The sequence below is a fragment of the Ahaetulla prasina genome, chromosome 2, assembly GCF_028640845.1.
Source record: "Ahaetulla prasina isolate Xishuangbanna chromosome 2, ASM2864084v1, whole genome shotgun sequence".
Taxonomy (NCBI): domain Eukaryota; kingdom Metazoa; phylum Chordata; class Lepidosauria; order Squamata; family Colubridae; genus Ahaetulla; species Ahaetulla prasina.
Window position 1 is genome coordinate 210,888,736 of NC_080540.1, and position 24,201 is coordinate 210,912,936.

Genomic DNA, 24,201 nt, shown 5'->3' on the forward strand with positions numbered 1-24,201 from the left:
TTGTTTTTAAGCTTTTGTTGTCTCAGTTTTTAAAAGTTGTGAGACTATTGGAGACAATATTGTTAATATTTTTAGACCACATAAGACTTTTAACTATTTGAGTATCATGGACTTCGAGTACCATGGGGGCCTTCACAAAATGACCGCCATGATGGGTGTGGCCCATCACAACACATCCACTTCAGAACAATGGGTGATGCTAAAAGATGTTTTCTTGCCAGAGATTTGGAACCTAGTAAAAAATAAGTAAACATTAATAAAAATCCAATTCTCAGACTTTAAATCCCAGAGACAAAAATTTAGTTCAAATATTATCTCTAGCAATAAACTCTCATTGTTTTTAAGCAGTCTGGACAATTGAGATTGTTTACCTCATTTGTATCAATTTATATTATTTGTGCAGTGATATAGATACCTCAAATATGTAATTATCTGACAAACTGAGACAAATGATTACTACTCAGATCCATTTGGAACAATACCACATGAAAATATCAGTAACATAAAATGATTTTAATTGACCAAATGAAGTAATTGTATATTTAACAAACATTTGCTGTTCATAAACATCCCTTCACTTCCAAATCTACGTAAAACTGGCAAAATCCAAACTTCAACACGCACTATTTTTCTGCATCTTTTCAGGTTTATCATCTCACAAATACACACACACACACAATATTCCGTTTTCTACCTGTCACTCCAAAGTAGATCCATTCGTTTATCTTCCATTTATGCAGCTTCTCCCTTTTCCCATTCATTCTCATCTCCCAACTTATCACACAGGCTTCCCTAATCCTTTCTGTTGCTTTTTTGTAGCTCGTCATCCTAGATCAGTGGCGGGTTTCAATTTTTTTTACTACCGGTTCTGTGGGTGTGTCTTGGTGGGTGTGGCATGGCTTGGTGGGCGTGGCTTGGTGGGCATGACATGGGAAGAATACTGTAAAATCTCCATTCCCTCCCCATCCAGGGGAAGGATACTGTAAAATCTCCATTCCCTCCTCACTCCAAGGGAAGGTTACTGCAAAATCCCCATTTCCTCCTGATCAGCTGGGACTCAGAAGGCAGAGAATAGATGGGAGTGGAAGCCAGTCAGAATTTTTACTACCGGTTCTCTGAACTACTCAAAATTTCCACTACTGGTTCTCCAGAACTGGTCAGAACCTGCTGAAACCCACCTCTGCCCTAGATGCCAATTACCTTCATCTCCATCGATTACATTTTTCCAAATCTAGCTGCAATTTCCTTTCTTCAGCTCCATTTTGCTCCTCTCTTGAGTAGTTTCTCCCCACACCTTTTTCTCATTATCACAGACCATTTCCAGCTGCTAGCTGGTTCATTTACATTGCTGCCACAGGCCTGTCCCTCCTTCTGGACCAGAGCATTTGAAAGCCCAGGCTTAGCTTTTCGCTTCTTGCCACCTTTGGGAATTCCTTTAGATTCTGGCTATTGCAGGTGGTGTACTCAACCTTACATACAGGTAGTCCTCAATTTACAATTCATTTAGTGATTCTTTGAAGTGACAATGGTAGTGAAAAAAGTGACATTATCATTTTTCACATGACCCCCGGAGCCCTGCCCCTTGGTCACATGATCAAAATCCAGATGCTTAGCAACCGACCCATATTTAAGATGGTTGCAATGTCCTGGGGTCATGTGATCCTCTTTTGCAACCTTCTGACAAACAGTCAGTGGGGAAGCCAGATTCATTTAACTGCCTTATTAACAACTTGACAACTGCAGTGATTCACCTCACAAATGTGGGAAGAAAGGTCACAAAATGGACCAAAATTCACTTAACCATCTTGATCAGCAACAGAAATGTTAGGCTCAATTGTGGTCGTAAATTGAACCTGTAATGTAGCCACTGAACTTTGTGCAGCAGGTCAGACGGCATAGCACTATTCAGGACATTACCTAGGGATGTGGATGGATGCACTCCATCCTAAACTCTGTTTTCCGTTGCTGTGCGAGTTACAGAGCTCTGTCTGTAACCCTTTCCAAGAGTGCTGCACTCTCCACTACAGTATTCAATGTAGCCTTGTTTACTCTGTTCCACTCCATTATTTTCCCCTCAATAATTGATCGGCTATTGAGATGACTCTGTCTGCACCACGTTCTTTCATTTATTTGTTTTTTTACCCTAAAGGTTTCTTGAGCTTTGGCAAACAACGGCATTTTGCTGGCTGATAATAACCATTTCTTCTATTCATGAGAGCTAATTTGCCTGCCCAATGTTCTAGACCTGCTGAACAGGTTTTCTGTTGAGCATATGGGATTTGTACTCATAACACAAACTGCTGTTTTCTTTAATAGTTTTAATAATAATAACTTTAATAATTCCCTCAACACTGTCAAACTATTCACTAAGTCTGCACTACTATTAATCTTCTCATCGTTCCCATCAAACCATCTCCTTCCACTTATGACTGTAACTTTGTTGCTTGTATCCTTACAATTTATATTGATACTGATTGTTTCCTAATTGCTTATTTGTACCCTATAACTATCATTAAGTGTTGTACCTTAGAATTCTTGATGATCTTTTTTTTTACGTACACTGAAAGCATATGCTCCAAGACAAATTCCTTGGGTGTCCAATCACACTTGGCCAATAAAAAATTCTATTCTATTCTGTTCTAGTTGTACAATACTTAGGGGTTAAAGGAACCCAGATAGAAACCAGGAAACTTAAGTTCTAGTCCTGCCTTGGGCATGAAGCCAGCTGGGTGACCAAAAGCTGGGTGACTTTTGGTCCTGCCACTCACTCTCTGCCCGAGGAGGAAGCAAATCACTTCTGAAAACCTTGCTGAGAAAATTGCAGGGACTTGTCCGTGCAATTGGCAGGAATCCGGTGGACACACACACAAAGTGCTATGGCTTGGGACACATCTGTTGCCCTAACAGCAGTTAATATGTTAACCAGTCATCCTTTATATCTTTTTGGCAGTCTGGTTATATTAGTCTTGTGTTGCAGTTTTCAGACTCTTAATAAACAGCAATGCCCAGGCCTGTACAAAATGGCTCAGGACCAACAAGGTGTTGCCCCCCTCCCCAAAACACAGCGATTCATCTTGCCCTTTCAAGACGTGGTGATGACTTGTCTGTTCTAAAAGATGCTCTGGGTCACATCAAGGCTTCAGTATCTGAGGCAAACACAAGGCATTTGTAGATTTTCATCATCTAAAACCACCAGGCAAAAAGCTTGAAGGAATGTCCAGTGAAGCCGCTTGGCTGCTTCTTTTGAATGGGGGTGGTGGTGGTGAGAAAGGGCAGTATTGTTCACAAAGCAGTTTTTTTGGTCAAGCTTCTGGTAGCATCTTAGACTGGAAGTGGTTAATCCCAAGAACAAGACTCCTCCTCCTTCTTTCTCTGATCAGCAAGATTTATTAAGAAGAAAGCTAAAGGAACAAAACATGAATTCCAGCAAATATTCTATAGTATTTTCAAATGAGAAACATATACATATGGGCAAATTCAGACAGAAAGGTTCTTAATTCTTTTTCTTGGATTCTTCCGGTGTAAACAGAAGTTTGTCTCTTTTGTGAGAGGCGCAGACTGCATAGATTATTTTGGGAACAGCTATGGGCTTCTTACTCCACTGACACCCAGCTCTTACTCTTTGAAGGTTGCTTCAAAGCACTTTTGTGAAGCTTTGTTCAGCTCTAACAGCAGCAGCAGCTAAAATGGTGGATTAGAAAGGTTCAGTACTTTCTCCTATGCCACCAAATAAGCTTTTTATCCCAGCAGCAGCAAATAGCTACCCAAAGAAGAAACACAAATTAGATTACAGGTACTAAATGGGGTGCAACTTTATTTACAATGTAAAGTGCATCACATAGAAATTGTTGAAACACAAGACAGGTGGTAACATAAATTACAATATATTTTATGGGTTTAAACCGTAGTTTAAAAAAGAGCAATTCTTCTTCTTCTACGGATGTAATAATAGAAGAACAACCACCTAATTTTGACTCTCCGGCTTTTTCCTTTCAGGCATCACACTTCCTGCTCGCAGACCTAGATCGTGTACATCCTTTTTAGATCAGATTTTGCACCTTCTATATTAATTCAAATAAGTGGGGAAAATGTATGAACAGCTAGTACTGAAAATAAGCAATATTGTTTCATTTTTGTATGTTATCTTCTATCATTTGCCAGACAAACATTTTGGCTCATAGTACAGCCATTCATATACAGTGTGTGTGAATAAATAGGAAAAGAAGGAATCTTGCAAAGAAAAAGGTACTACAAGGATGGCTTATTTATTTTAGAGTTCTTTTCCCATTTTATGAAGATTAGTCTTCTAGCTGAAATTTTATACATACTTGACTTAGGATCTGCCCCCCCCCCCACCTCCCGGGTGTAGGCCTGGTGAAATGGATTTCTTAGAATGGGCTGCATATATTAAAAACTAATGTGGAATTGGAAGCCTCTTAAAGATCATTAGGATGGAAAGCCAGCCACTGAAAATGTTATTGCTATATTTTCTGGAAGAGCTTGAATAAGATGTATTTCAGTTTTAGTAATAGATGCTCTTAGAATGAGTGAAAAAAAACCAACCCAATTTCTTACTAGAAAAAATATGGATGGGTTTATTTACTAACTGCTGTTGTGCTAATAAGCAAATTGCTGTCTCTCAGAGGTTTTGCTTCCTGCTTAAAACTGAACACGTATTTCAATTTTCCTTTTAATTTGGAAAATGCTTAGGAGGAAAATTTTTTAGGTCTGCTTCTTCCTTCTAAATGACTAAAAATCCTTTGAAAGAACTTGAGTGTAAAATTATAAACATACGCAAGCATGCCCAAGAAGGGAAAGACATGGATAAATAGTGTGACCATACAAGCTATAATTACTCACTTCTATACTGTAATGCAGCTTCCTCAATAAACTGGAAGTGGAATTACAGTGTTGAATCTACACACTGGGCTAGTCCCTGTCCACAGAACAAATTATAATAGGGTGGCATAGTATTTATAAATATATGTAGTATACTACAGATATGAATTAATCACGTTTTTTCTCATCTGTAAAGATTTGCAGATGTTTCAGATTGTAGTATTTGCAAAACAATAGAAAAGTGTGCAATCTGAACAATTTAAGCATGGCTCCCAAAAACTCAATATGCGCAAATTGCTGTTTCTGCCCATATCATTCAAACCACAAAACCCAACAGTGTCTGACATACGTCTTTCACTGGTGGCTACGTATGCTTTGCTTTAATACGTTCATAATATTTATTTTTGCATTGTGTTCTGTAGCACCGAGTTGATACACTCTGGGTTCTTAGGCCAAGCAGGGTTGGGCATGGCTAGTATTCGGATGGGAGAACATTTAAAAATTTCAAGTCTCTCTAACAAAATCCCAGAAGGGAATTGCACACCACCTCCACGCTGCTGTGAAGAAAAATGTATGTTGGCGCAACCCTTGGAGGTAGATTGCTAATTTGGAGTGTCTTGTCTCTATCAGCAAGAGACCTCTCTGCTAAATAAAAAGAAACCAGCAAGTGCAATACAGCAAATAATGCAATACAAGGAGAGGGGGGAAAAATGAGGAAAAAAGCATTCTCTTTTCAAATCTATTATTTTAGTCACTGTCATTATCAAACCTCTCAGGAAACTTTCCTCCACAGAAAATTAGTCATGCTATTCCCATATACACATTTAATGTTATGTCCACCCTTCAGTTTTTGCTTACGGAAAGAGTAACTTTCAACCTGATCTGAAATAAAATTGCTATAATAGAGCAGGGAAAGATAAAGAGAATTGCTTCGAATATATAAGGTTCCATTTGTGAAAAAAAGGTGCTAATACAGATGCATCCATTGCAATACCTATGCACTGTCTTAACAGGAAAGTAATGCAGTAAGAAACAAACACATTAGTTGTCTTTCCCACTTTTCACCTTAGCAGCAACTAAATTACTCCGGTGGATGTCTCTGGATATAATTATTACAGTATTCAACTGTAATAAACAGCCTTTTTGTATTACTGGCTTTTACTACTACCATGCTGCCTTTTCAATTGGGACCCAGCAATTCTTTTCCTGAGAAATGACTATGTTGAGGAATGTTATTTTAAAAAAGTCTTAAATTTTAAATCCAGGATAAGTAACAACTACTTATTAATTTCAATGGAAACTGGAAGCTATTTGTCATGTTTTGACAAGGGTTGCATTCTGGCAAATAATATCAAAAACACGAAATCTGATTTTCACTTTTTTTTCCATTGGAAAGACAACTACTGTTTTACTTATTTTGAACTAAGTGCTAATCATTCACCAAATCCACATATATTTTAAATATTTATCCATGATAAAATAACAAGTACCTTCCCCAGTAAACAGGCTTGATTTTAGCATCCAGCAAAACATTTTTGTAGGCAGTTGAGTCTCTACTGACGTATCTCCTCCCTTCCCCATTCTTTTTCCTTCACAGATAGCCCACTCACTGGCCTACATAGAAGAAAACATGGACTGGGTCTCTGGTTTTTTAGTATTCTTATCAAATCTGAAATAATTCCATATTGGGAGTTCCCTGTTAAGCAACAGTCTTCCAAGCCATGGAAAAATACCTTAAGTATTTCCTTAGCATGAGTGGTGGGGTTGGTGGCCTTCATATATTCAGATTTATTTTGAAAACAAAATATTCTTATTTACCAACTTCGAACTATTTGGAATGCCTGATGCTCTAGATCGGGGTCTCCAACCTTGGCAACTTTAAGCCTGGAGGACTTCAACTCCCAGAATGCCCAAAGCTGGCTGGGGCATTCTGGGAGTTGAAGTCCTCCAGGCTTAAAGTTGCCAAGGTTGGAGACCCCTGATCTAGATTCAAATTTGTTCCATCAAACTACAGTAACTAAATATTGTTCATCTTGCAACTACTATAATGAAATAGACAAATGGTTTGTAGGAGGTTTCTTAGACCAAAACCAGATCTAACAGGGCAGTCATTTATTATTCATCTCATTTACTTATAAAAGATATCAGGTACGTTAGCATATAAAAAGATCATGATGGAGACACTGAATTTTCCTCTTTTCCATGTCTTATCGTTCATCTCTCTATTTCTGAATTGCTTTCAATAGTGGATCCAATAAGAGAGACGAGACCAAGTTTAAGAAGGTTCGACTTAAGATCTGAGAAATCATAGTTCTTAAGTCTAATGCATTCACTTACATTTTCACTTATGTTACATCATTACATGAGGTGGGAGGGGGAAAGGAAATATGAGTTTAATTAAGTTTCATCCCCAATGCAAGCATCTTTTTTGGCCATGGAATACAACTTAGACATAAGAGTTTTGCACCCATAATATGAAAGACTGTAAGGTTTTCTCTTTCAGTGAACAAAATTTGTACATTTGTGTGTTTGACAGCAGCAACATTTTTAGCATGTATCTTTCTGCAAGAGAAAAAAACCCCATACAGACGCTTCCATTCAAACATTAATTAAATGTTTAAGAAAAAAAATATAATAATAAATTCGAAACAGTTTTTAAAAAATCCACTATATTTGATTTTACAGTGACTGTAGTACCAAAATCCACTGGATTGGAATCAGAGTCTTCATAGTTTTTGCTCTTAAATTAAAAGTGGTGGAATCCAGATTTCCGTTTCCTAGGTTAGTAGACAAGCAAAGAAAAGGGGGGGGGGAAGAGTCCATTATTCTTGGCAGATAATGAAATGCAAAGATAAATCTGATTTGGCTGCATAAGGGGGATTCTATTGTAACATAGCAAGGTATGTACACCTCTGAAACAAGGCCTTTGCACATATATCATAACCAGTGATGAAATCTGAACTGGTTTACTACTGGTTTGTTGGCTGCGCCTGCGCGTGCACACCATGCACCAAATGCAAGATGCGCACACACGCACAGTGCACACCAAAAGGAGGCATGGGGTAAGTAGAACACTGCGCACGCGGGGGTGTGTGATCAGCTGTGGCACGCGATCTCTTTTTTAACTTTTAAAAGCATTTTTTTAACAACCTATTCGGCTGAATAGGTTGTAAAAAATGCTTTTAAAAGTAAAAAAAAAGGCTCTGCTGGTTCGTCAGAGTCTTTTTTACCTTTTAAAAGCATTTTTTTATAACCCATTCGGCCGACTAGGTTGTAAAAAAAAATGCTTTTAAAAGTAAAAAAAAGAGGCTCTGACGGCTCAGCTGTGATCGTCAGAGCCTTTTTTTACCTTTTAAAAACATTTTTTTTAAAAAGAAGTGACAAGTGGAGAAATAGGCGACTGGGCATTGGGGGGGGGGCATGGGTGGGGTGGGGGAAGAGATTTTTGCTACTGGAGGGATGTTTGCTACCGGCTCTCTGAACCACCTGCCGCCATCGCTACCAGATCAGCTGATCCAGTCCGAACTGGGAGCATTTTACCCCTGATCACAACCTGTGTGAAGAAACCCAGAAAGAAACTCTGGAATTCCCAAAAGTGCTTTTTCAAAAGGCAACTAGACTTTCTTGGTTTTTTCCTTGAAAATATTTTGCTTCTCATCCAAGAAACTTCTTCAGTTCTGAAGAAATGAACTAAACTGACAGCTGAAGAAGCTCCTTGGATGAGCAGCAAAACGTATTCAGGGAAAAAAACCAAGGAAGTCCAGTTGCCTTTTGGAAAAGCACCTTTGGGTCAATCATGACCTAGATGATTGAAACTCTCCGTAGACAGAAATAGGAGCTTTGAATGCTGCTCCTTATTTTAAGGGAAAATCTCTTCCAACCAAGCAGCACATTCTCCCTTAGTTCCAACAGATGTTCTGTTCAAAGTGAATATTGAATGCAGCAGAACTTTGGCTTTAGTTGAACGTATTATAAAGTATATCTAAATCGGCATGGAACTAGGATGGACTAATTTTTGGGATTAATATGAGTAAATTGTAATTTAATTAACATGGGTAAATTGTAAATGTATATTGGAGTGAGGCTAGCACGGACTCATTTTTGGAATTAATAACATGGTTTAAAATGAGGTACCGCCAATACTTCAGGAAAATATCTTGTATTAGACTACTCTGCATCTGGTTTCAAGCCTTTCTTCAAGCCAACAGATTTTCTTATAAACAGCCAGGTCTCCCAAATGTTCTATTGCTAACTAATTCTCTGGGATTAATGCTCAAATGGAAATTGCAAGCTGGCCTGCAAAACAGATTGAAAGAGACCAAAAAAGGTGAGTAAAAAAAATCCCGGGTAGGTTATACATCTCACAAGAAAATGACAAGTATACCTAGAGCAGTCATGTCCAGTCCATGGTGAAGTACAATGGCATCGGTTTGGTCGTATACATTTCCCACCATTTAAGCATGGAGAGTGACAAACAGCTGCATTGGAAGATCATAGAGAGGCATTACTACTTAGTGCAAATTAGGGTATGCTCCAACATTTGGGATCACATTACTTACTGTTTATATAAATAGTACCTAGTAATACTGAAATAGCATAGCTGTTTGTGTTCACCTAATGAGTCAAAATAGCAAAAGGTATTACTAGATGCTGTACAGTACAAAACGTATTTAAGCAATTCATTTGAAAGAAGGTATACAAGGTGAACAGAATACAGATAAGTTTTCATATGCAAATTGAGCTGAAGAATATGAAGAATGTTAAGAAAAAAAAAAGAAACACATGTCATACTGTCCTTATTCAACAAAATTACCTTTGCAGAAATTGAATTTAGCTATGTATTTTTTAAAGATGCTAATCCTTCATAACTTTCCATTTTAAAATCCCTTGTATTTGCCTTTCAAATATCTCAGAGAAGCAATATGAAAACATGTATGTCCTTTCAAATATGAATGCAAAATAAATATTGTGGCTACACATGGAAATTTTCTGACAGTTATTATATGGCTTTAGAAATAGAAAAAGTTACATATGCAGTAAAATGGTGTCTATATGATACCATGGTACTATTAAGTGCCTTTTTTTTGTTCAGCTAATTAGGACTGAAATAGTATTTCCGAACAGGTCCTGATTGAAAAATGTATATTGCTTGGCCGGTTTGGCTAGGGCAGGGGTCAGCAACCTGTGGCTCTGGAGCCGCATGTGGCTCTTTCATCCCCCTGCTGCGGCTCCCTGTTGCTGGTTGGCTCCACAATTGATAGGGCTTTCAGTTAGGACAGGTAGAGGAAAAAGGACGCCATGCTAGGAGGAGACTATGATGGGGGAACCGGACTTCCGGTCAGCTCCAGAATTGAATGGGGGCTTCCAGTTAGGACCTTTGTGGCTCTCTGAGCATTTAAGGTTTCTGACCCTGGGCTAGGGAGATGTTTCTGTGAGTGATTTATGGTTTGTGAAAATAATCACATTTTGTACCAGATAGCTTATTAAGAGAAAGGTTTCAAACTTTCTCCTAAACCACTGATTTCAAAGAATCGTCTGCCTTGAAACATGTAATGCTTGAAAACCACAGCAATGTTTCATAATTATTTCCTCTAAACTTCCAAATAATACGAAGGTAGTAAAGACATGCATTTCCAGACCAGACATGTAAAAATATACAGGCAGTCCTCATTCAGAGACCACCATTGGGACCAGCAATTTGGTCATTAAGTGAATGGTCGCTAAGTGAAATTACAACTGTGCTTTTGATCTTATTTCAGCTTTCCTTTGATTGACAAGCCTGCAGAGGTCTTAAATTGAGGAATGGTTGCAAAAGGGTGAAAGGGTAAATGAGGGCTATTTGTACTGACTGGTTCTTTTTACTGATTTTTTCCCCAGAACTCATTGGTTAAGCTGCATTTATGCTTTATATTAAAGTGCTATTAGGAGGTTGTAGGAAATTCTGAATTAAATGTGCTTACCCTGATGGCAGCGTGAGCCTGTCCATCCAGTTGGGCAATCACATTGGTAAGGGGCCACGCATCGACCTCCATTCAGACAATGCAGGATGCAGATGGCTGAAGGAAAAAAAAGGCAGTGGAAGTGGGAAGAAGAAAGAAGATTTCATTCAAATAAATAAATAACCCTGGTTCTATTTCTCACGAAATTAGAACAATTATTCCCCCCACATCACTTTCCAAAGGCTTAGTTGGTCTTCACAAAGAGCTTCCTAGAATCCTAAAAATTGATACATTTATTATCACATATAATAAATTAGTTCTAATTATTAAGGAGTGACTGATAGTGTGCCACAAATCTTAATTTCATAAAATTCTTGATATTTCTACTCACTCCAGAATAAATTTTAGGTACAAGTGGCACAAAAGAAAATAACATTAAGCAAAAGGCCCTTTGCTTTCCGTCAATGAAGTATTCATTTAATATATTAGAAACTCAGTATTCAAAGCATAAATCTTCACATTTTTATTAGAATAATTCCCCGATTTCTGTTTGTTAACAATGTATTTCATCTTCATTCTATTTTTAAAGTAACACCTTTCAAAATGGAACTCAAAATACATCCTGATTCTGTAAATAATAAATTAAGAGGTTTTTATGTGGGTGAGAGAGAAAGTACAGCCTGGGTATAATAGATACTAAGTTTATAAATAAATCTTTATTTATATATTTAATATATATATATATATATATATATATATATATATATATATATATATATATATATATATATATATATATATATATATATATATATATATATTTGTTTTCTGATTTATACATATATATATATGTATAAATTATAAATAAATCTTCAGTTTTCTATGCCACAATAACTATTTTCATAAAGATTTCAATCGTTATATAATTTTTCAGAGCTACTACTTATCAATATGCTGTCACCTTGGAACATGCAAGATTTTAAAATTAGATAACAAGATATTCCTGACCACACTGATTGGAAAGCAATCCGCTTTAAAATTTGTATAATTAGGATCTAATTAACACGTGTAAGGTGAGTTTCAAGTTGAGTCTATTAAAATAAAGAATATTTTCCTTAAAGTTCACCCTATTTTCCTTCTTCTAATAGATTCTACCAATAGGATGTTTCATTATTCTGGATAAAAGACAATAGGACATACTGCATTTCTAATATATGACTAACAGAACCCTTAAAGATAATAAGATAAATAAATAACAATGAGGAACATATCATCTTCCTTTATCCTTGTAGCTAGAATTCTTAGTGCACGCTAGCAGGTCTCCCTCTGAAGTGTAAATTCAGGCTTACATTTTTCAACCCCTTTAAATTTTGTATATAATCAGTTCAGCTGGCTGTAAAAATACTAACAAATGAGAATAATGTGGACCAGATGCTCTTTATATTACTGTCTATTTCAGTTGAATATGGTCATAGCAGGAGATGGAAGAATGGTTTTGACTGTATATTTTGGACTACCACATTGCATACAATCTCCAAACCAAATTTCTGATGACCACAAACAAAGGTAAAGAGGTCAAAACTGAAAAAGCTTCTTGCATCAGAAGGGAAATGTCTTCAAGGAAAAACAAAGTCCAGTTGTCTTTTGAAAAAGTACCTTTGGTAACCAGGACCTGGATGATTGAGAAACTCCATAGACAACAGTAAATAAGGATTTTTCAGTATCTTTGCTGCCTCTTAGTGATCTTCTGGATATTTGCATCCTGGTAATGCGTAACTGCATATTTCTAGAGCAGCACATATTGTAGCAGTTGTGAAACAGGCTTACACAGCTGCATTTCTTAAACTCTGTGCCTGGATCCATCACTAGTTTTCATTGTTGGTTCATATGCATCTTAAAGATTCCTTGCTTTGCATCAGTAGAGTAATACTTAGCAATGGCCCTACATTAGCAGCCTATGGAGTCTGAACAACTAGAGTAAATATAATCAGTTCAATGAAACTTTTGCATGTGTCTGCCTTCGAGTAAGTCTTGATTTCCAACAACTGCTTGGACAAGCCAATGTGGTTTTCTTGGCAGCAATTTCAGGTGTGGTTTTGCCATTAGGTTCTTCCTAGAAAGAATGACTGGCTCAAAGCCCCCCCCACTGGCTTCATACCCAAAACAGAATTAAAACTCACATTTTTTTGGTTTTTAGCCTTTACAATGCCTTTACGGCCATTAGGTCAAGCTGGCTCTCAATTGCTTATGGAGAATTGGGTATGGGATTGCATTCTCCACCAAAGGTTTATGGTTATTGATATGGATTCATATTTGTGCATTAGAGTAGAACTGAGAGTTGCATTAAGGTCCAAAAAAACTAGTTATTATGTAGACTAAGAAATAAACTGAACCATGCTTTATATTGGGGGGGGGGGAGGAGGAAATCCTCAATTTTTTCAGTACTAACAAATGCAAAATACACTTGTTGGAAAGAATTCTATAACTACTAGCTGTTCCACTGGGTGTCCCTCATCCCTAATTCTTGCCCTGTCATGGGAGAAAGGCTGGGTAAAGTCAACAGAGGATATCCCAAAGGTGCTTTTTCAAAAGGCAACTGGACTGTTTTTCCTTGAGGAAGAAGACGACGTTTTGCTTCTCATCCAAGAAGCTTCATCAGTTGAGGACTTCCGGCTGACATTGCAGTGAGATTGGACATGAGGAGCGGGTCTCTGCGCTCCCACTCAGAGTTCTCCCTGTTAAAGGGCTCCAAAAGGAGTAAAGCACCCTGGAGTGGTGGTGAAAAAAAGAGGGCACCCTGTAGGTCGTGGAGAGTCAAAATCTCTCCCTCTTGATTCAGGACTTTCTTCCTTCTCCCTCACGACGAGAAGAGGCAGCCAAAAATGGCTGCCATGAAGCTGGGATAGCCAAGACAACAAAGAAAGTGGTGTAAATGAACAGTGAATGGAATTGGGTGAGATGATTCCTTTTTTACCCTAGACTTAATCCTAAAAAGAAAAGAGGAAAAAAAAATTCAGAAGAGATTCTTAACTATTTGTTAAAGTGGCGAATAACCACATAGAGAAAAAATACAGACCCAAAAGAAAGGAACTAAGAGGGGAAAAGTTAAAAATTCTAAAGCACAGAAAATCGGATGGTTAAATTGGACAAGCATTATTTTGGAAAGGCATTTTAAAATGCTGGATCTGTTTACTTTAATAATTGACTTTACTTTTATAAATTGAATTAAAATTGGATTAAATACCTGTTAGAACTGAGACAACACTGAAACCTAAGCTGAGAGCGCCATCTACTGATTAATGAAAATATACCATACTCTATAAGCCTGGAAAATTTTTGATAAGAAAAATAAAAAACATTTATTTGGAGAACTGTGGTGATACTTACTGTTCTATATTTATCTACTGTATGACTATGGGAGGTTCAACTGTGAGAACAAGGAAGATACCTAAGTAAAGCAACATTTGAATGCTAAGATATATGACTAAACTCATAGAGTAGATATAAGGAGATATTTGGAGAGCTTCCTGGACTACCTAAACGTCTGAGGGAATAATCCTGAGTCATAAAAGAACTGTGACTATTGTATTCTTTGAGGAGCAACATATGGTATATATGGTTTTTGGATTATTGAGCAAGAGTGGACTTTACCAAAACAGAAATGAGTAGAAGTTCAAAAGAAATCATGTTGATGTTCCAAAGCATTAAGGATACTATGACAAAGAACTTTAGGGAGATAAACAATTTAATGCAAAGCATAGATGGGATAATAGAAAATATTTTACAAGGGACAATGAATAAAGATCAAGATGTCCAGGAAAGGGAGGAGACAATGGAAAGAATGGAGGAAAAGACAGAACAGACAAATCAACAAACAAAACAAGAAGATAAGAAGGAGAAGATAATAAGGATTATAATGACTAATGAAATAAATCAGGGAAAAAATATTTTAAGAGATTTAAAAATGGAATGGGAAGATACCTTTGAAAGAGAGATTGGGTTTGGGCAGATACTCTGGAGGCTTGGCAGCATATGATGATAGAGATGGGAGGAGTTTTCAGTCTAAATAGTAAAAAGTAGATGCAGATAGAGACAAAGATCCAAGAGAGGAGTATGGGAGGCATGCCAAAAAACAAACAAGAACTGAAATATTAAAATGGGCGAGAAATGATGGATAGAAAGGAAATGTTATTTAATATAATGGGGGCCTAATTAAAAGTTAGAATAGAAGTAGAAATAAGGTTATATAGCTTTAAATAATAGAATAAAAGCAATAATTAGAGGTTGAAAGGTGGATTTAATATGTATGTTTAAATAATGTGGTGATCGATGTCAAGATAGAGTATTGGGATTATATTTTAACATTGCCCTAAACTTGTAGAGAAAAGATAATTTTCACACCATTTACTTTAACACATGGAAGATAAAAGATGAATGACGACTTCCGGTTGGTCCCACCTTTTTCGCTGGGTGCCTAATTTAAGGCACTCCGCACTGGATATCGTAAAAGCCGGTGAAAACAGTGAAAAACAGCTGTTCCCGGCTTCAATTTCTCCCTCTGGTTGAAAGAGAGAGAAAGAGCAGGGGGGAGAGTGGTAGATTCCCCTAGGGGCTTTGTTTTTGTTATGCAAAGTCCCGAAAGGTTGAATCCCATTGAATCCTCCTTTAATCTCCAGTATTCAGTGCGCTCCTGCAAAAGCAGGAAAAGAGGAAGGTGTCCACCTCTGCTCTATTGATTTCTTTTTGTGGATTCCTACATGCAGACGGAAGAAGCACGAGTGAACAATTATTGGATTGCAAGTATTTTTTATTTCCTGACTTCCATCTTTTAAAAAGAGAAACTTTTCCCCCCCCTTGCTTTAACTGACTGTTTAAAATGGCGTTTTAGAGGAAGTGAAAGTACAGCGAAGTAAAGTGGAAAGGAGCAAGCTGCATAACTAAGAAGCTAAGAAGCTAAGAAACACTATTTGTGAATACTTAAAAGAAAAATCGCATTTACTTGCTGAGAAAGTGAAACTGAATGGAGATTTTATCTTATTGTGCTGGACTGTGGACTGTTGGATTATATTAGTTTATTTAAGTATTTCATAAGGGGATTCTCAGCAAGAACTTTGCCATGGAGGTTCTTTCAGAAGAATGGATTCGTGACTTTATACAGGATTATACAGAAAGAATGTATTTAATTATTCAAAAATACGAATTGATAAAAAATGGGGATGTTTTGGATGAGAGCTTGGAGGAAATTAACCAGTGTAATCAGTACTTGGAATATGGAATGGAGGCGCAAGCAAAAACGGATAAAAATGAAGATATGGTCATGAATAAACAAAATGATGTACAGAGATTTTTTCCAAAACGTTTAGATGAAATGCCTGAATCTGTGTTACAAGAGGCTGCCCCCTGAACTGGAAAAATTCACAGGATTAATGCTTTTCAAGAGTTTTCTTTCCGGATTGATGGAATATATGGCAGTAACTTGTGGATTGTTGGACATAAGGAACTATTAGGAAATATTGTGATTGACTTTTTAAAAGGAGTAATGAAGGAAAGACAGAGACTAATGCATCAAAAAAAATGGCAAGAGATAAAAGTATTATTATGGAAAGAAGTTTTTTTTGAAATATTAACAGACAAAAATATTAGCGTTCCTGAAAGATTAAAGATCTGGAAGAAATGGGTTGATTCTATGTTTCACATCTATTATAAAAGACTAAATATTTGGATTTATATTGGATTTTGACGAGGAAGGACTAAAGTTGAATAGATACTGTAATTTCTTGTATTGAAATTATATAATGTGTTGTATTGAATTGTAAATAGAATATTTTTGAAAGGTCTTACGTAAGAAAGATTTGGGGGGGAAATTATATGGTTATAGAAACTATAAGGGAGATATTTTCTGAATTGGATTGGATTTTTATGTATTAGCTGGTTTTAAATACTTTAGGATTAATTTGTTTTATTGATTTATATATTTTATTACTGTTAATTGTTAATTATTTTTTTTGAAGGATTTTGGTTATGTAAGGAGGAAGTCAGAGTTAGAGGGGGAAAATTGATATAATAGTTTTGGGGAAATTTTTTTTTTTAGTATATGTTTATATTTTTAACTATACCTTGTGTTTGTTCCAGGAAGTCAGGGGGAGAGGAGGGTTTGTGAAGGAGAGGGGGGGTTGGGGGAAAGGGGGAAAAAATTTTTGTAAAACTTTTTGAATTAAAAAAAAAAAAGATGAATGACAAGCGATAATGAGACCAAAGGGGAGGGGACAACTCAAGTACCTTTATCTATTATTTATCTCTCTTCACTAAATAGCATAAAAATGAGCAGCTGATTAAGGCTGGAGACTTATAAAATAATAGTTAATAATTACTGATTCTTTCTTGAGATTGTTGGTATTCCAGTCACAGGCACATTTATAAAGTACAAGTCTTAAAATGATCACATCATATACAAACTAAGCAGAATCAACCTTCGATTGGTCTTAATGACCAAAATAAGTTTTATGGAATAATTTGCCACACTACTAGGCACACATGGCATCTATCCAGGGGTGAAATGCTCCTGGTTTGGACCGGATCACCTGATCCGGTAGCGATGGTGGTGGGTGGTTCGGAGAACTGGTAGCAAAAATCTCTGCCCGCCCCCCACCCAGCTGAGTTGCGCAATCATTAGAGGTTTCTTTTTTTTTTTTACTTTTAAAAGCATTTTTTTCTTCGGCCAAAAAAAAAAAAGCCTCTGTTGATTGCGTGGCTCAGCTGGGATTGTCAGAGGCTTTTAAAATCTCTTCAGCCGAAATGGGTGTAGAAAAAATTCTTTTAAAAGGCTCCTCTGATGATCCCAGCTGAGTTGCCTGATCGTCAGAGGCTTTTTTTCTTTTAAAGGCAAAAAAAATGCTTTTAAAAGAAAAGAAAAGCCTCTGATGATCAGGCAACTCAGCTGGGATTGGCCGAAGAAGTTGTAGAAAAAATGCTTTTAAAAGTAAAAAAAAAAAAAGTTGGCCACGCCCACCCAGTCACATTAACCCCCCCAAGCAAACCACACCTACAGAACCGGTACTAACAAATTTTACATTTCACCCATACATCTATCTATTTTTAAAGGAAAACTAGGGTTGAGAATCCCAAACGTGTAGAAACAAACTTTCCTCAGCCTAGTATATCAGAATTATAAGAAGTTGCAAAAGCGTTACTCTGGATTGCTCAGGAGAACAATTATGAAAGTAAATATAATATTGTTAAACGAGAGATACGTACGCTCTTCACACAGGCGCCCCATCCAACCTTCAAGACAGGAACAAACATTTGGCCTCTCACAAACACCACCATTCTGACATGGGAACCGGCAAACAGCTAGACAGGGCAACAAAATTGAGTTAGAACAGGAAATTATAAAACAAAAGTTATTCATCAGAAAAATAAACACTAGTAAGCTGATAAGGAAAATAACACACACACACACACACATTTATCGATTATCGTGCCAAACTAGGTTTTCCTCAGAAGGCAGATTTCCCTTTTTATATTTCTGAGGTTTAATTTTTTTTAAACAAATTGTCTATTTCAGGAGTGTCAATACTGTGGTTACGTGACCTATCACTACTTCCCTTTTGCTATACCAGGAGTGGGCGCAGCCAGCATGTGATGCATCTGGCCCACGGGCTGCGAATTTGACACCCCCGATCTATATTATTCTGGATGTGGGAAACCAAGGAATCGATTGCCCCTTGCCCTTCTGCCAAAATATCCGTATCTACAATAGAAATATTTCTGGTAATAAATCTGCACCTGTAACCCTTTTACAGGCATCCCTACATCCATCCTCTGCTGCCCACAAGCTCTTTTCTGCCGGCTGGGGGCTCCATGTTAAGCTATCTCACATAGCCAATTGTTTGCTGTGTGTAATATTAATTGTGGATCCACTGGGCAAATTCTATAATAGGATGAACTGAAGCCTGAATCTGGTACACTGTTTTTACCTAGAAACGGTTCTGGATTATAAGACTTGAAAACAAAATCTATGCTTATAATTATATAATACTCTTTAATGATATATCTGTAATTGGCTGAGAGCATATTAGTTTCGCAAATCTAGGACATCTGCTAATATTGCTCATACTAAAGATTAACATGATCTGCTTTCATGCTGCCTCTGATGTAGGCCCTTCAAAGCAAAATGCTGGAAGTCTTTTGTTAGTCAATAAGCCTACATTATTTATAACACATTTTTAAAAATGAGTAAGGAGAAGTCCATTATGACATCAATCAGGAAAATATAGGACATTTCTGCTACTTCTGCTTTTTTCTGCCACCACTTTGAGGCAGAAAGATGACAACGAATACTATACAATACAAATAGTTAGTATTTAAATATAATCTTCTTTTGCTCAATAGGTGGTGTTCGCTAGTGATAATTAATCCATAAGACCCTGTAAAATAAGAGTGTTGTAACAATATAAAGACTTCAAATTTATATTACTGTGGTCATTGTGTAATCCTATACCATTTGGGAATAGATTAATTACATATTCAATATTATTTGGAACTAAGTCCTATTGATTTTAAATTCAATGGAACTTTTTTCATCCAAGAGGAAATTGTACAAATTGTGGACAGTGGCTTGCACAGCACACCAAGATGAGGCCAAATGATAAACATATAGTAATACTATTATGCAAATACTATTCTTATTTATATCCTGATATTTGATGTATGTAAATCATGGTACTAGTGGAACATTACAGCATTAGCATGTTCTGTCATTCTCCACCCCCCCCAAAACTAGGTTATTTTGCCACAAACTGTTTGGTCTACCAACTTGAAATCTACCCACGTTCTGAAAACAAAAAGTAAGACTATTTCTTTTTTCTGTAGTAGAACTGAAATTTGCATGTTGTGGGTGCTAAATATGGACTATACCTACTTCCCAAATTACTTGGAACAGTTTTGGACCTCATAAGGGCCTCTGGTGGCTCAGCAGACTAAGTCTGTCTGTTATTAACACAGCTGCTTGCAATTACTGCAGGTTCAAGCCCCACCAGGCCCAAGGTTGACTCAGCCTTCCATCCTTTATAAGGTAGGTAAAATGAGGACCCAGATTGTTGGGGGCAATAAGTTGACTTTGTATATAATATACAAATGGATGAAGACTATTGCTTAACACTGTGTAAGCCGCCCTGAGTCTTCGGAGAAGGGCGGGATATAAATTCAAAAAATAAAATGATTTGTTTTTCTCTACTATTCATTAAGGCAAACCAGGGGTTCAGGTTTTTGGGAAAGAGACGATGTTCTTTTAAGAGTCACATTCAGAATGGACTTCTTAAAGCAGCAGTATCTTTTTTTAAAGCTCATACATACTACCTGGAAAAGTAATTATGTTTTAAAGAACACAGAGAAATGCTGGCCCTCATGGAGTGTCTGAAGCACTTCCTCTGAAACATCTTTGAGGTGTGCACAGCCTTAATAAGTACAGAATGTTTCTGGCAATTCCTTTTGCCCTATAAGAATTACATAAGAAGGCCATTTGAGAAGGAAAAAGAAAGTCATGCAACCCCTGTAGGCAGTCAGAGTTATGGGGTAGAAAAACCACTGTTGAAAGACAAGTAGTGATTGACAGACTTCCCACAGTGGCTCAGTGACTAAGACGCTGAGCTTGTTGATTAGAAAGGTCGGCAGTTCTAATCCCTAGTGCCGCACAATGGAGTGAGTTCTCACATTTACCCCAGCTTCTGCCAATTTAGCAGTTCGAAAGCACATAAAAATGCAAGTAGAAAATAGGGACCACCTTGGTGGGAAGGCAATAGAGTTCTGTGCGCCTTCGGCATTTAGTCATGCCGGCTACATGACCACAGAATTGTCATCAGACAGCACCGGCTCTTCGGCTTAGAAATGGAGACGAGCAGTGCCCCCTAGAGTTGGGAACAACTAGCACGTATGTCGAGGAAACTTTACCTTTATAATAATGGCATACAATAATTTGATATGTTTTGAAAGAATATAAACACACACACACGAGCCAAAATAAGTTATTTCCTGGCAGATGGTTCATTACGGTTCAGGACATCAAAAACATGCATAGTGTTACGTGTTGTTTCTTTCATACTGAATGCCAATTTTGGCAAATTTCTGAAAAATGGTCTTTGAAGGATACCATTAGCCCCGTAGCTCTTGTATGGAACACTGCCTTTGCATAGTTGTTGTTCCTGCCCTGTTCCTACCTTTGCAAGCTGGTGTTCCTGCCCAGGTTCCGTTCTCTAAGCAGACACTTCGAAGGGAGCCTTCTAGCATGTATCCACTGTAGCATGAGTAGGTCACCATATCTCCATATTGATAAAATGTTCCACGTACCAAAGCATGCTCTACATGAGCAGGTGGCCCACAAGAGATCCCTTAACAGAAATGGCAACAAAGAATTTATAATGGTAAGCTGCCTTACAACCCAACATAGTGCATAAGACATCACGGACAACAAATAACTGCAAAACTGAACTGTGTCAGTCTCTCTAACTTCCAGAAAGCTGCAGATAGACTCCAACATCTACATATGTGAGCATGGCTATCTGTAATCTTCTGTAATATCAGCTGATATATTGGGGCAAGGGAAGATTTTATTATCTCCTTAAATATATACCATTCAGCTCCAAGAAAGGGAGTGTAGATAAAGAAACCTACAATTAGGAAAAAGGAGGAACAGCTGCAGCTACAGTAGCATGAACCACGGTGGCAGTAGTTAGAGTGCAGTACTGCAGGTTACTTCTGCTGACTGTCGGCTGACTGCAATTTGGCAGTTCAAATCCCACCAGGCTCAAGGTTGACTCCGCCTTCCATCCTTCTGAGGTGGGTAAAATGAGAACCCAGATTGTTGGGGGCAATATGCTAACTCTGTAAACCGCTTAGAGAGGGCTGTGAAGCCCTGTGAAGAGGTATATAAGTCTAAGTGCTATTGCTATAGTAGCAGCACTGCCATCTAATTTGTCTGAGCATTTTTAGCTGAAGGACTGCCCTCTTGTCCTCAAGGATTTTTTCTTGTTAGTCTAAAGGCTGTCCATTTTAAGGCATCTCCAGCTGGTGGCTGCCCAGCCTTTGCCTTTTCATGTATGAAAGCTGCCTTTGAATATGTCTGAATGAATATGTGTCCGCCATAAAATCTCGTATTTCTTGTTTTTGTTTCATAGCTTTGCTGAAGAGTCAGATGACACAAAAGGTTTAAAGGCGCAACATGCGGCGGTGTGGGAAGAAAGGACATTTAGCTCAGGTTTGCAGGGCGGCCCAACCTTCCCGCCGTAAATTCAAATCGGCCAATCAAAACGCGGAACCGGAAGGGCGGCCCGCGATTGGTTCAAACAAGAAAGGCGCGGAGTCTAACCAAACGACTGTCATTATAGGCCGCGCCCCAACCAAAGGGGAAAAGAAGATTTTTACAAAGCCCAAGATCGAGGGAGTACGGTGCAGGCTTGAAGTAGACACGGGATCAGCGATCACCATCATGTCCTGGGACACCCTGGCGAAGTCACTGCCGTCCGTCGCGAAGCGCCATTTGCAAGCACAGCGGGTACGAGTGCCACGACTACCAGGGAATCGCATCCCTGTTCGAGGACCACCTCCGTCCGAGTCGAGTCGGCCCTCACAAAAGACCCTGCCCATCACGATCGCCGAAGGAACTCTGCCCAGTCTGTTGGGACTAGACTGGTTTCGTGCCCTGGGCATGGGAGTGACTGGCATCTACAGAAGTGACTACAATTTGAAAGACATTCTCTTTAACGAGTTCGAAGATGTCTTCAAGGACTGCCTGGGCAAGTACAAGGGACCCCTATTTCCTTCAACTTAGACCCCAGGTAGCCCCATTAGGCTTAAGGCGAGGAGAGTCCTTTGCCCTAAAACCAAAATTGATAAGGAGCTGGACAAGCTCATAAATCAGGGGTTTTGGTGCCAGTCGATCACGCAAAGTGGGAGACGCCAATCGTCACCCCAATCAAGTCGGACGGGTCAATTAGAATTTGCGCTGACTACAAGGCGGCGCTTAACAAAGCCTTACAGAAAAGCGCGTGCCGGTTCCGTGGTGCAACATTTATTGCACTCCTTGGGGCAAGGGCAAGTCTTTGCAAAGTTAGACTTGGCCCAAGCCTACCAACAACTGCCAGTAGACGCCCGCACAGCGAAGCCCAAAGCGATTGTGACGCACAGGGGGCATTCAAGTGCACCGATTGCAATTTGGGGTTAGTGTGGCACCAGGGCTGTTCAAAACCTGATGGAACGACTACTGCAAGGGCTCCCAGGGTAGTTCCTACTTGATGATGTCCTAATTTCAGGGAAAACATGGAGGAATTGGGGAGGCGGTTAAGAAAGGTCTTGAGCATTTTCCGGACAGCGGATTAAAAGTCAAGACAAATAAATGTCAGATAGGGGTCGAATCGGTCGATTTCTTGGGCTACGGATAGACAAGAAAGGAATTCACCCTACTGAGAGCAAGGTTAAGGCAATTAGGAAGGCTCCAGCGCCCAAAAACAAAGCAGAGCTGCAGGCATTCCTGGGATTGGTTAATTTTCGCGGTCTTTTAAAGAACAAAGCAACTGCTATGGAACCGCTGCATAGGCTCTTAGGAAAAATACTGTTTGGTCTTGGGAAAGTCAGAAAATAGGGCTTTTGAAGCAGTAAAGAACCTGCTCTCAAGTGATAGCCTGCTCATCCAATATCACGACTCACTACCCCTAGTGCTGGTTTGCGATCGTCCCTTATGGGGTGGGGCTGTACTCAGCCATAGACTTCCAAAGCGGCACAGAAGCCCCTATAGCGTTCTACTCTAGAGCGATGTCCTCCCCAGAGAGGAACTACAGCCAATTAGACAAAGAAGCATTGGCCATTGTATCAGGGGTCAAAAAATTCCATGAGTATGTCTTTGGGCGGAATTTTGAAATTGTGACTGACCACAGACCGTTATTGGGACTACTGGCTGGCGACCGGCCAACACCTGTGGCACTGTCACCACGTTTGACTCGATGGACTATATTTTTAGCCGCTTACTCATACAAGCTGCAGCATCGACCGGGAAAGAAGTGGGGCATGCAGGCGCTTTGAGCCGATGCCCACTGCCGGGGCGACCGAAGATCCCACTCCGGGACACCCATCCTCCTTATTGACTCGTTGGACTCTGGCCCAGTCACATCAAAGGAAGTGGCTCGGGCATCATACCGACATTGTGTTAAGGACTGTACTCGGTTGGGTACAGAGAGGGTGGCCCGCTGCGCGGGCGAGCAGTTCAAAGAATTTGTTAAAAGCGTGATGAGCTCTCGGCTCAAGGGGTGCCTGTTATGGGGTGATCGTGTAATAATTCCTGTTAAGTTAAGGGGCAAGGTATTGGACCTCCTCCACGAGGTCACCCAGGCATCGTAAGGATGAAGGGGTTAGCTAGAAGCTATGTATGGTGGCC

At 38.7% G+C, this 24,201-nt stretch overlaps 1 protein-coding gene across 1 annotated transcript in view; it reads right to left on the reverse strand.

Annotated features, from left to right (window-relative positions):
* Window positions 1-3,792: 3,792 nt before the first annotated feature.
* Window positions 3,793-24,201, reverse strand: part of SVEP1 (sushi, von Willebrand factor type A, EGF and pentraxin domain containing 1) — a 159,204-nt gene continuing 138,795 nt past the window's right edge. Inside the window, exons 45-48 of the mRNA XM_058173212.1 lie at window positions 18,033-18,128; window positions 10,800-10,895; window positions 9,224-9,317; window positions 3,793-7,616 (exon numbers count right to left, since the gene is read on the reverse strand). Of these exons, the coding sequence (XP_058029195.1) occupies window positions 7,586-7,616; window positions 9,224-9,317; window positions 10,800-10,895; window positions 18,033-18,128 (317 nt within the window). The 3' untranslated portion in view covers window positions 3,793-7,585. The remainder of the gene's footprint in view (window positions 7,617-9,223; window positions 9,318-10,799; window positions 10,896-18,032; window positions 18,129-24,201) is intronic.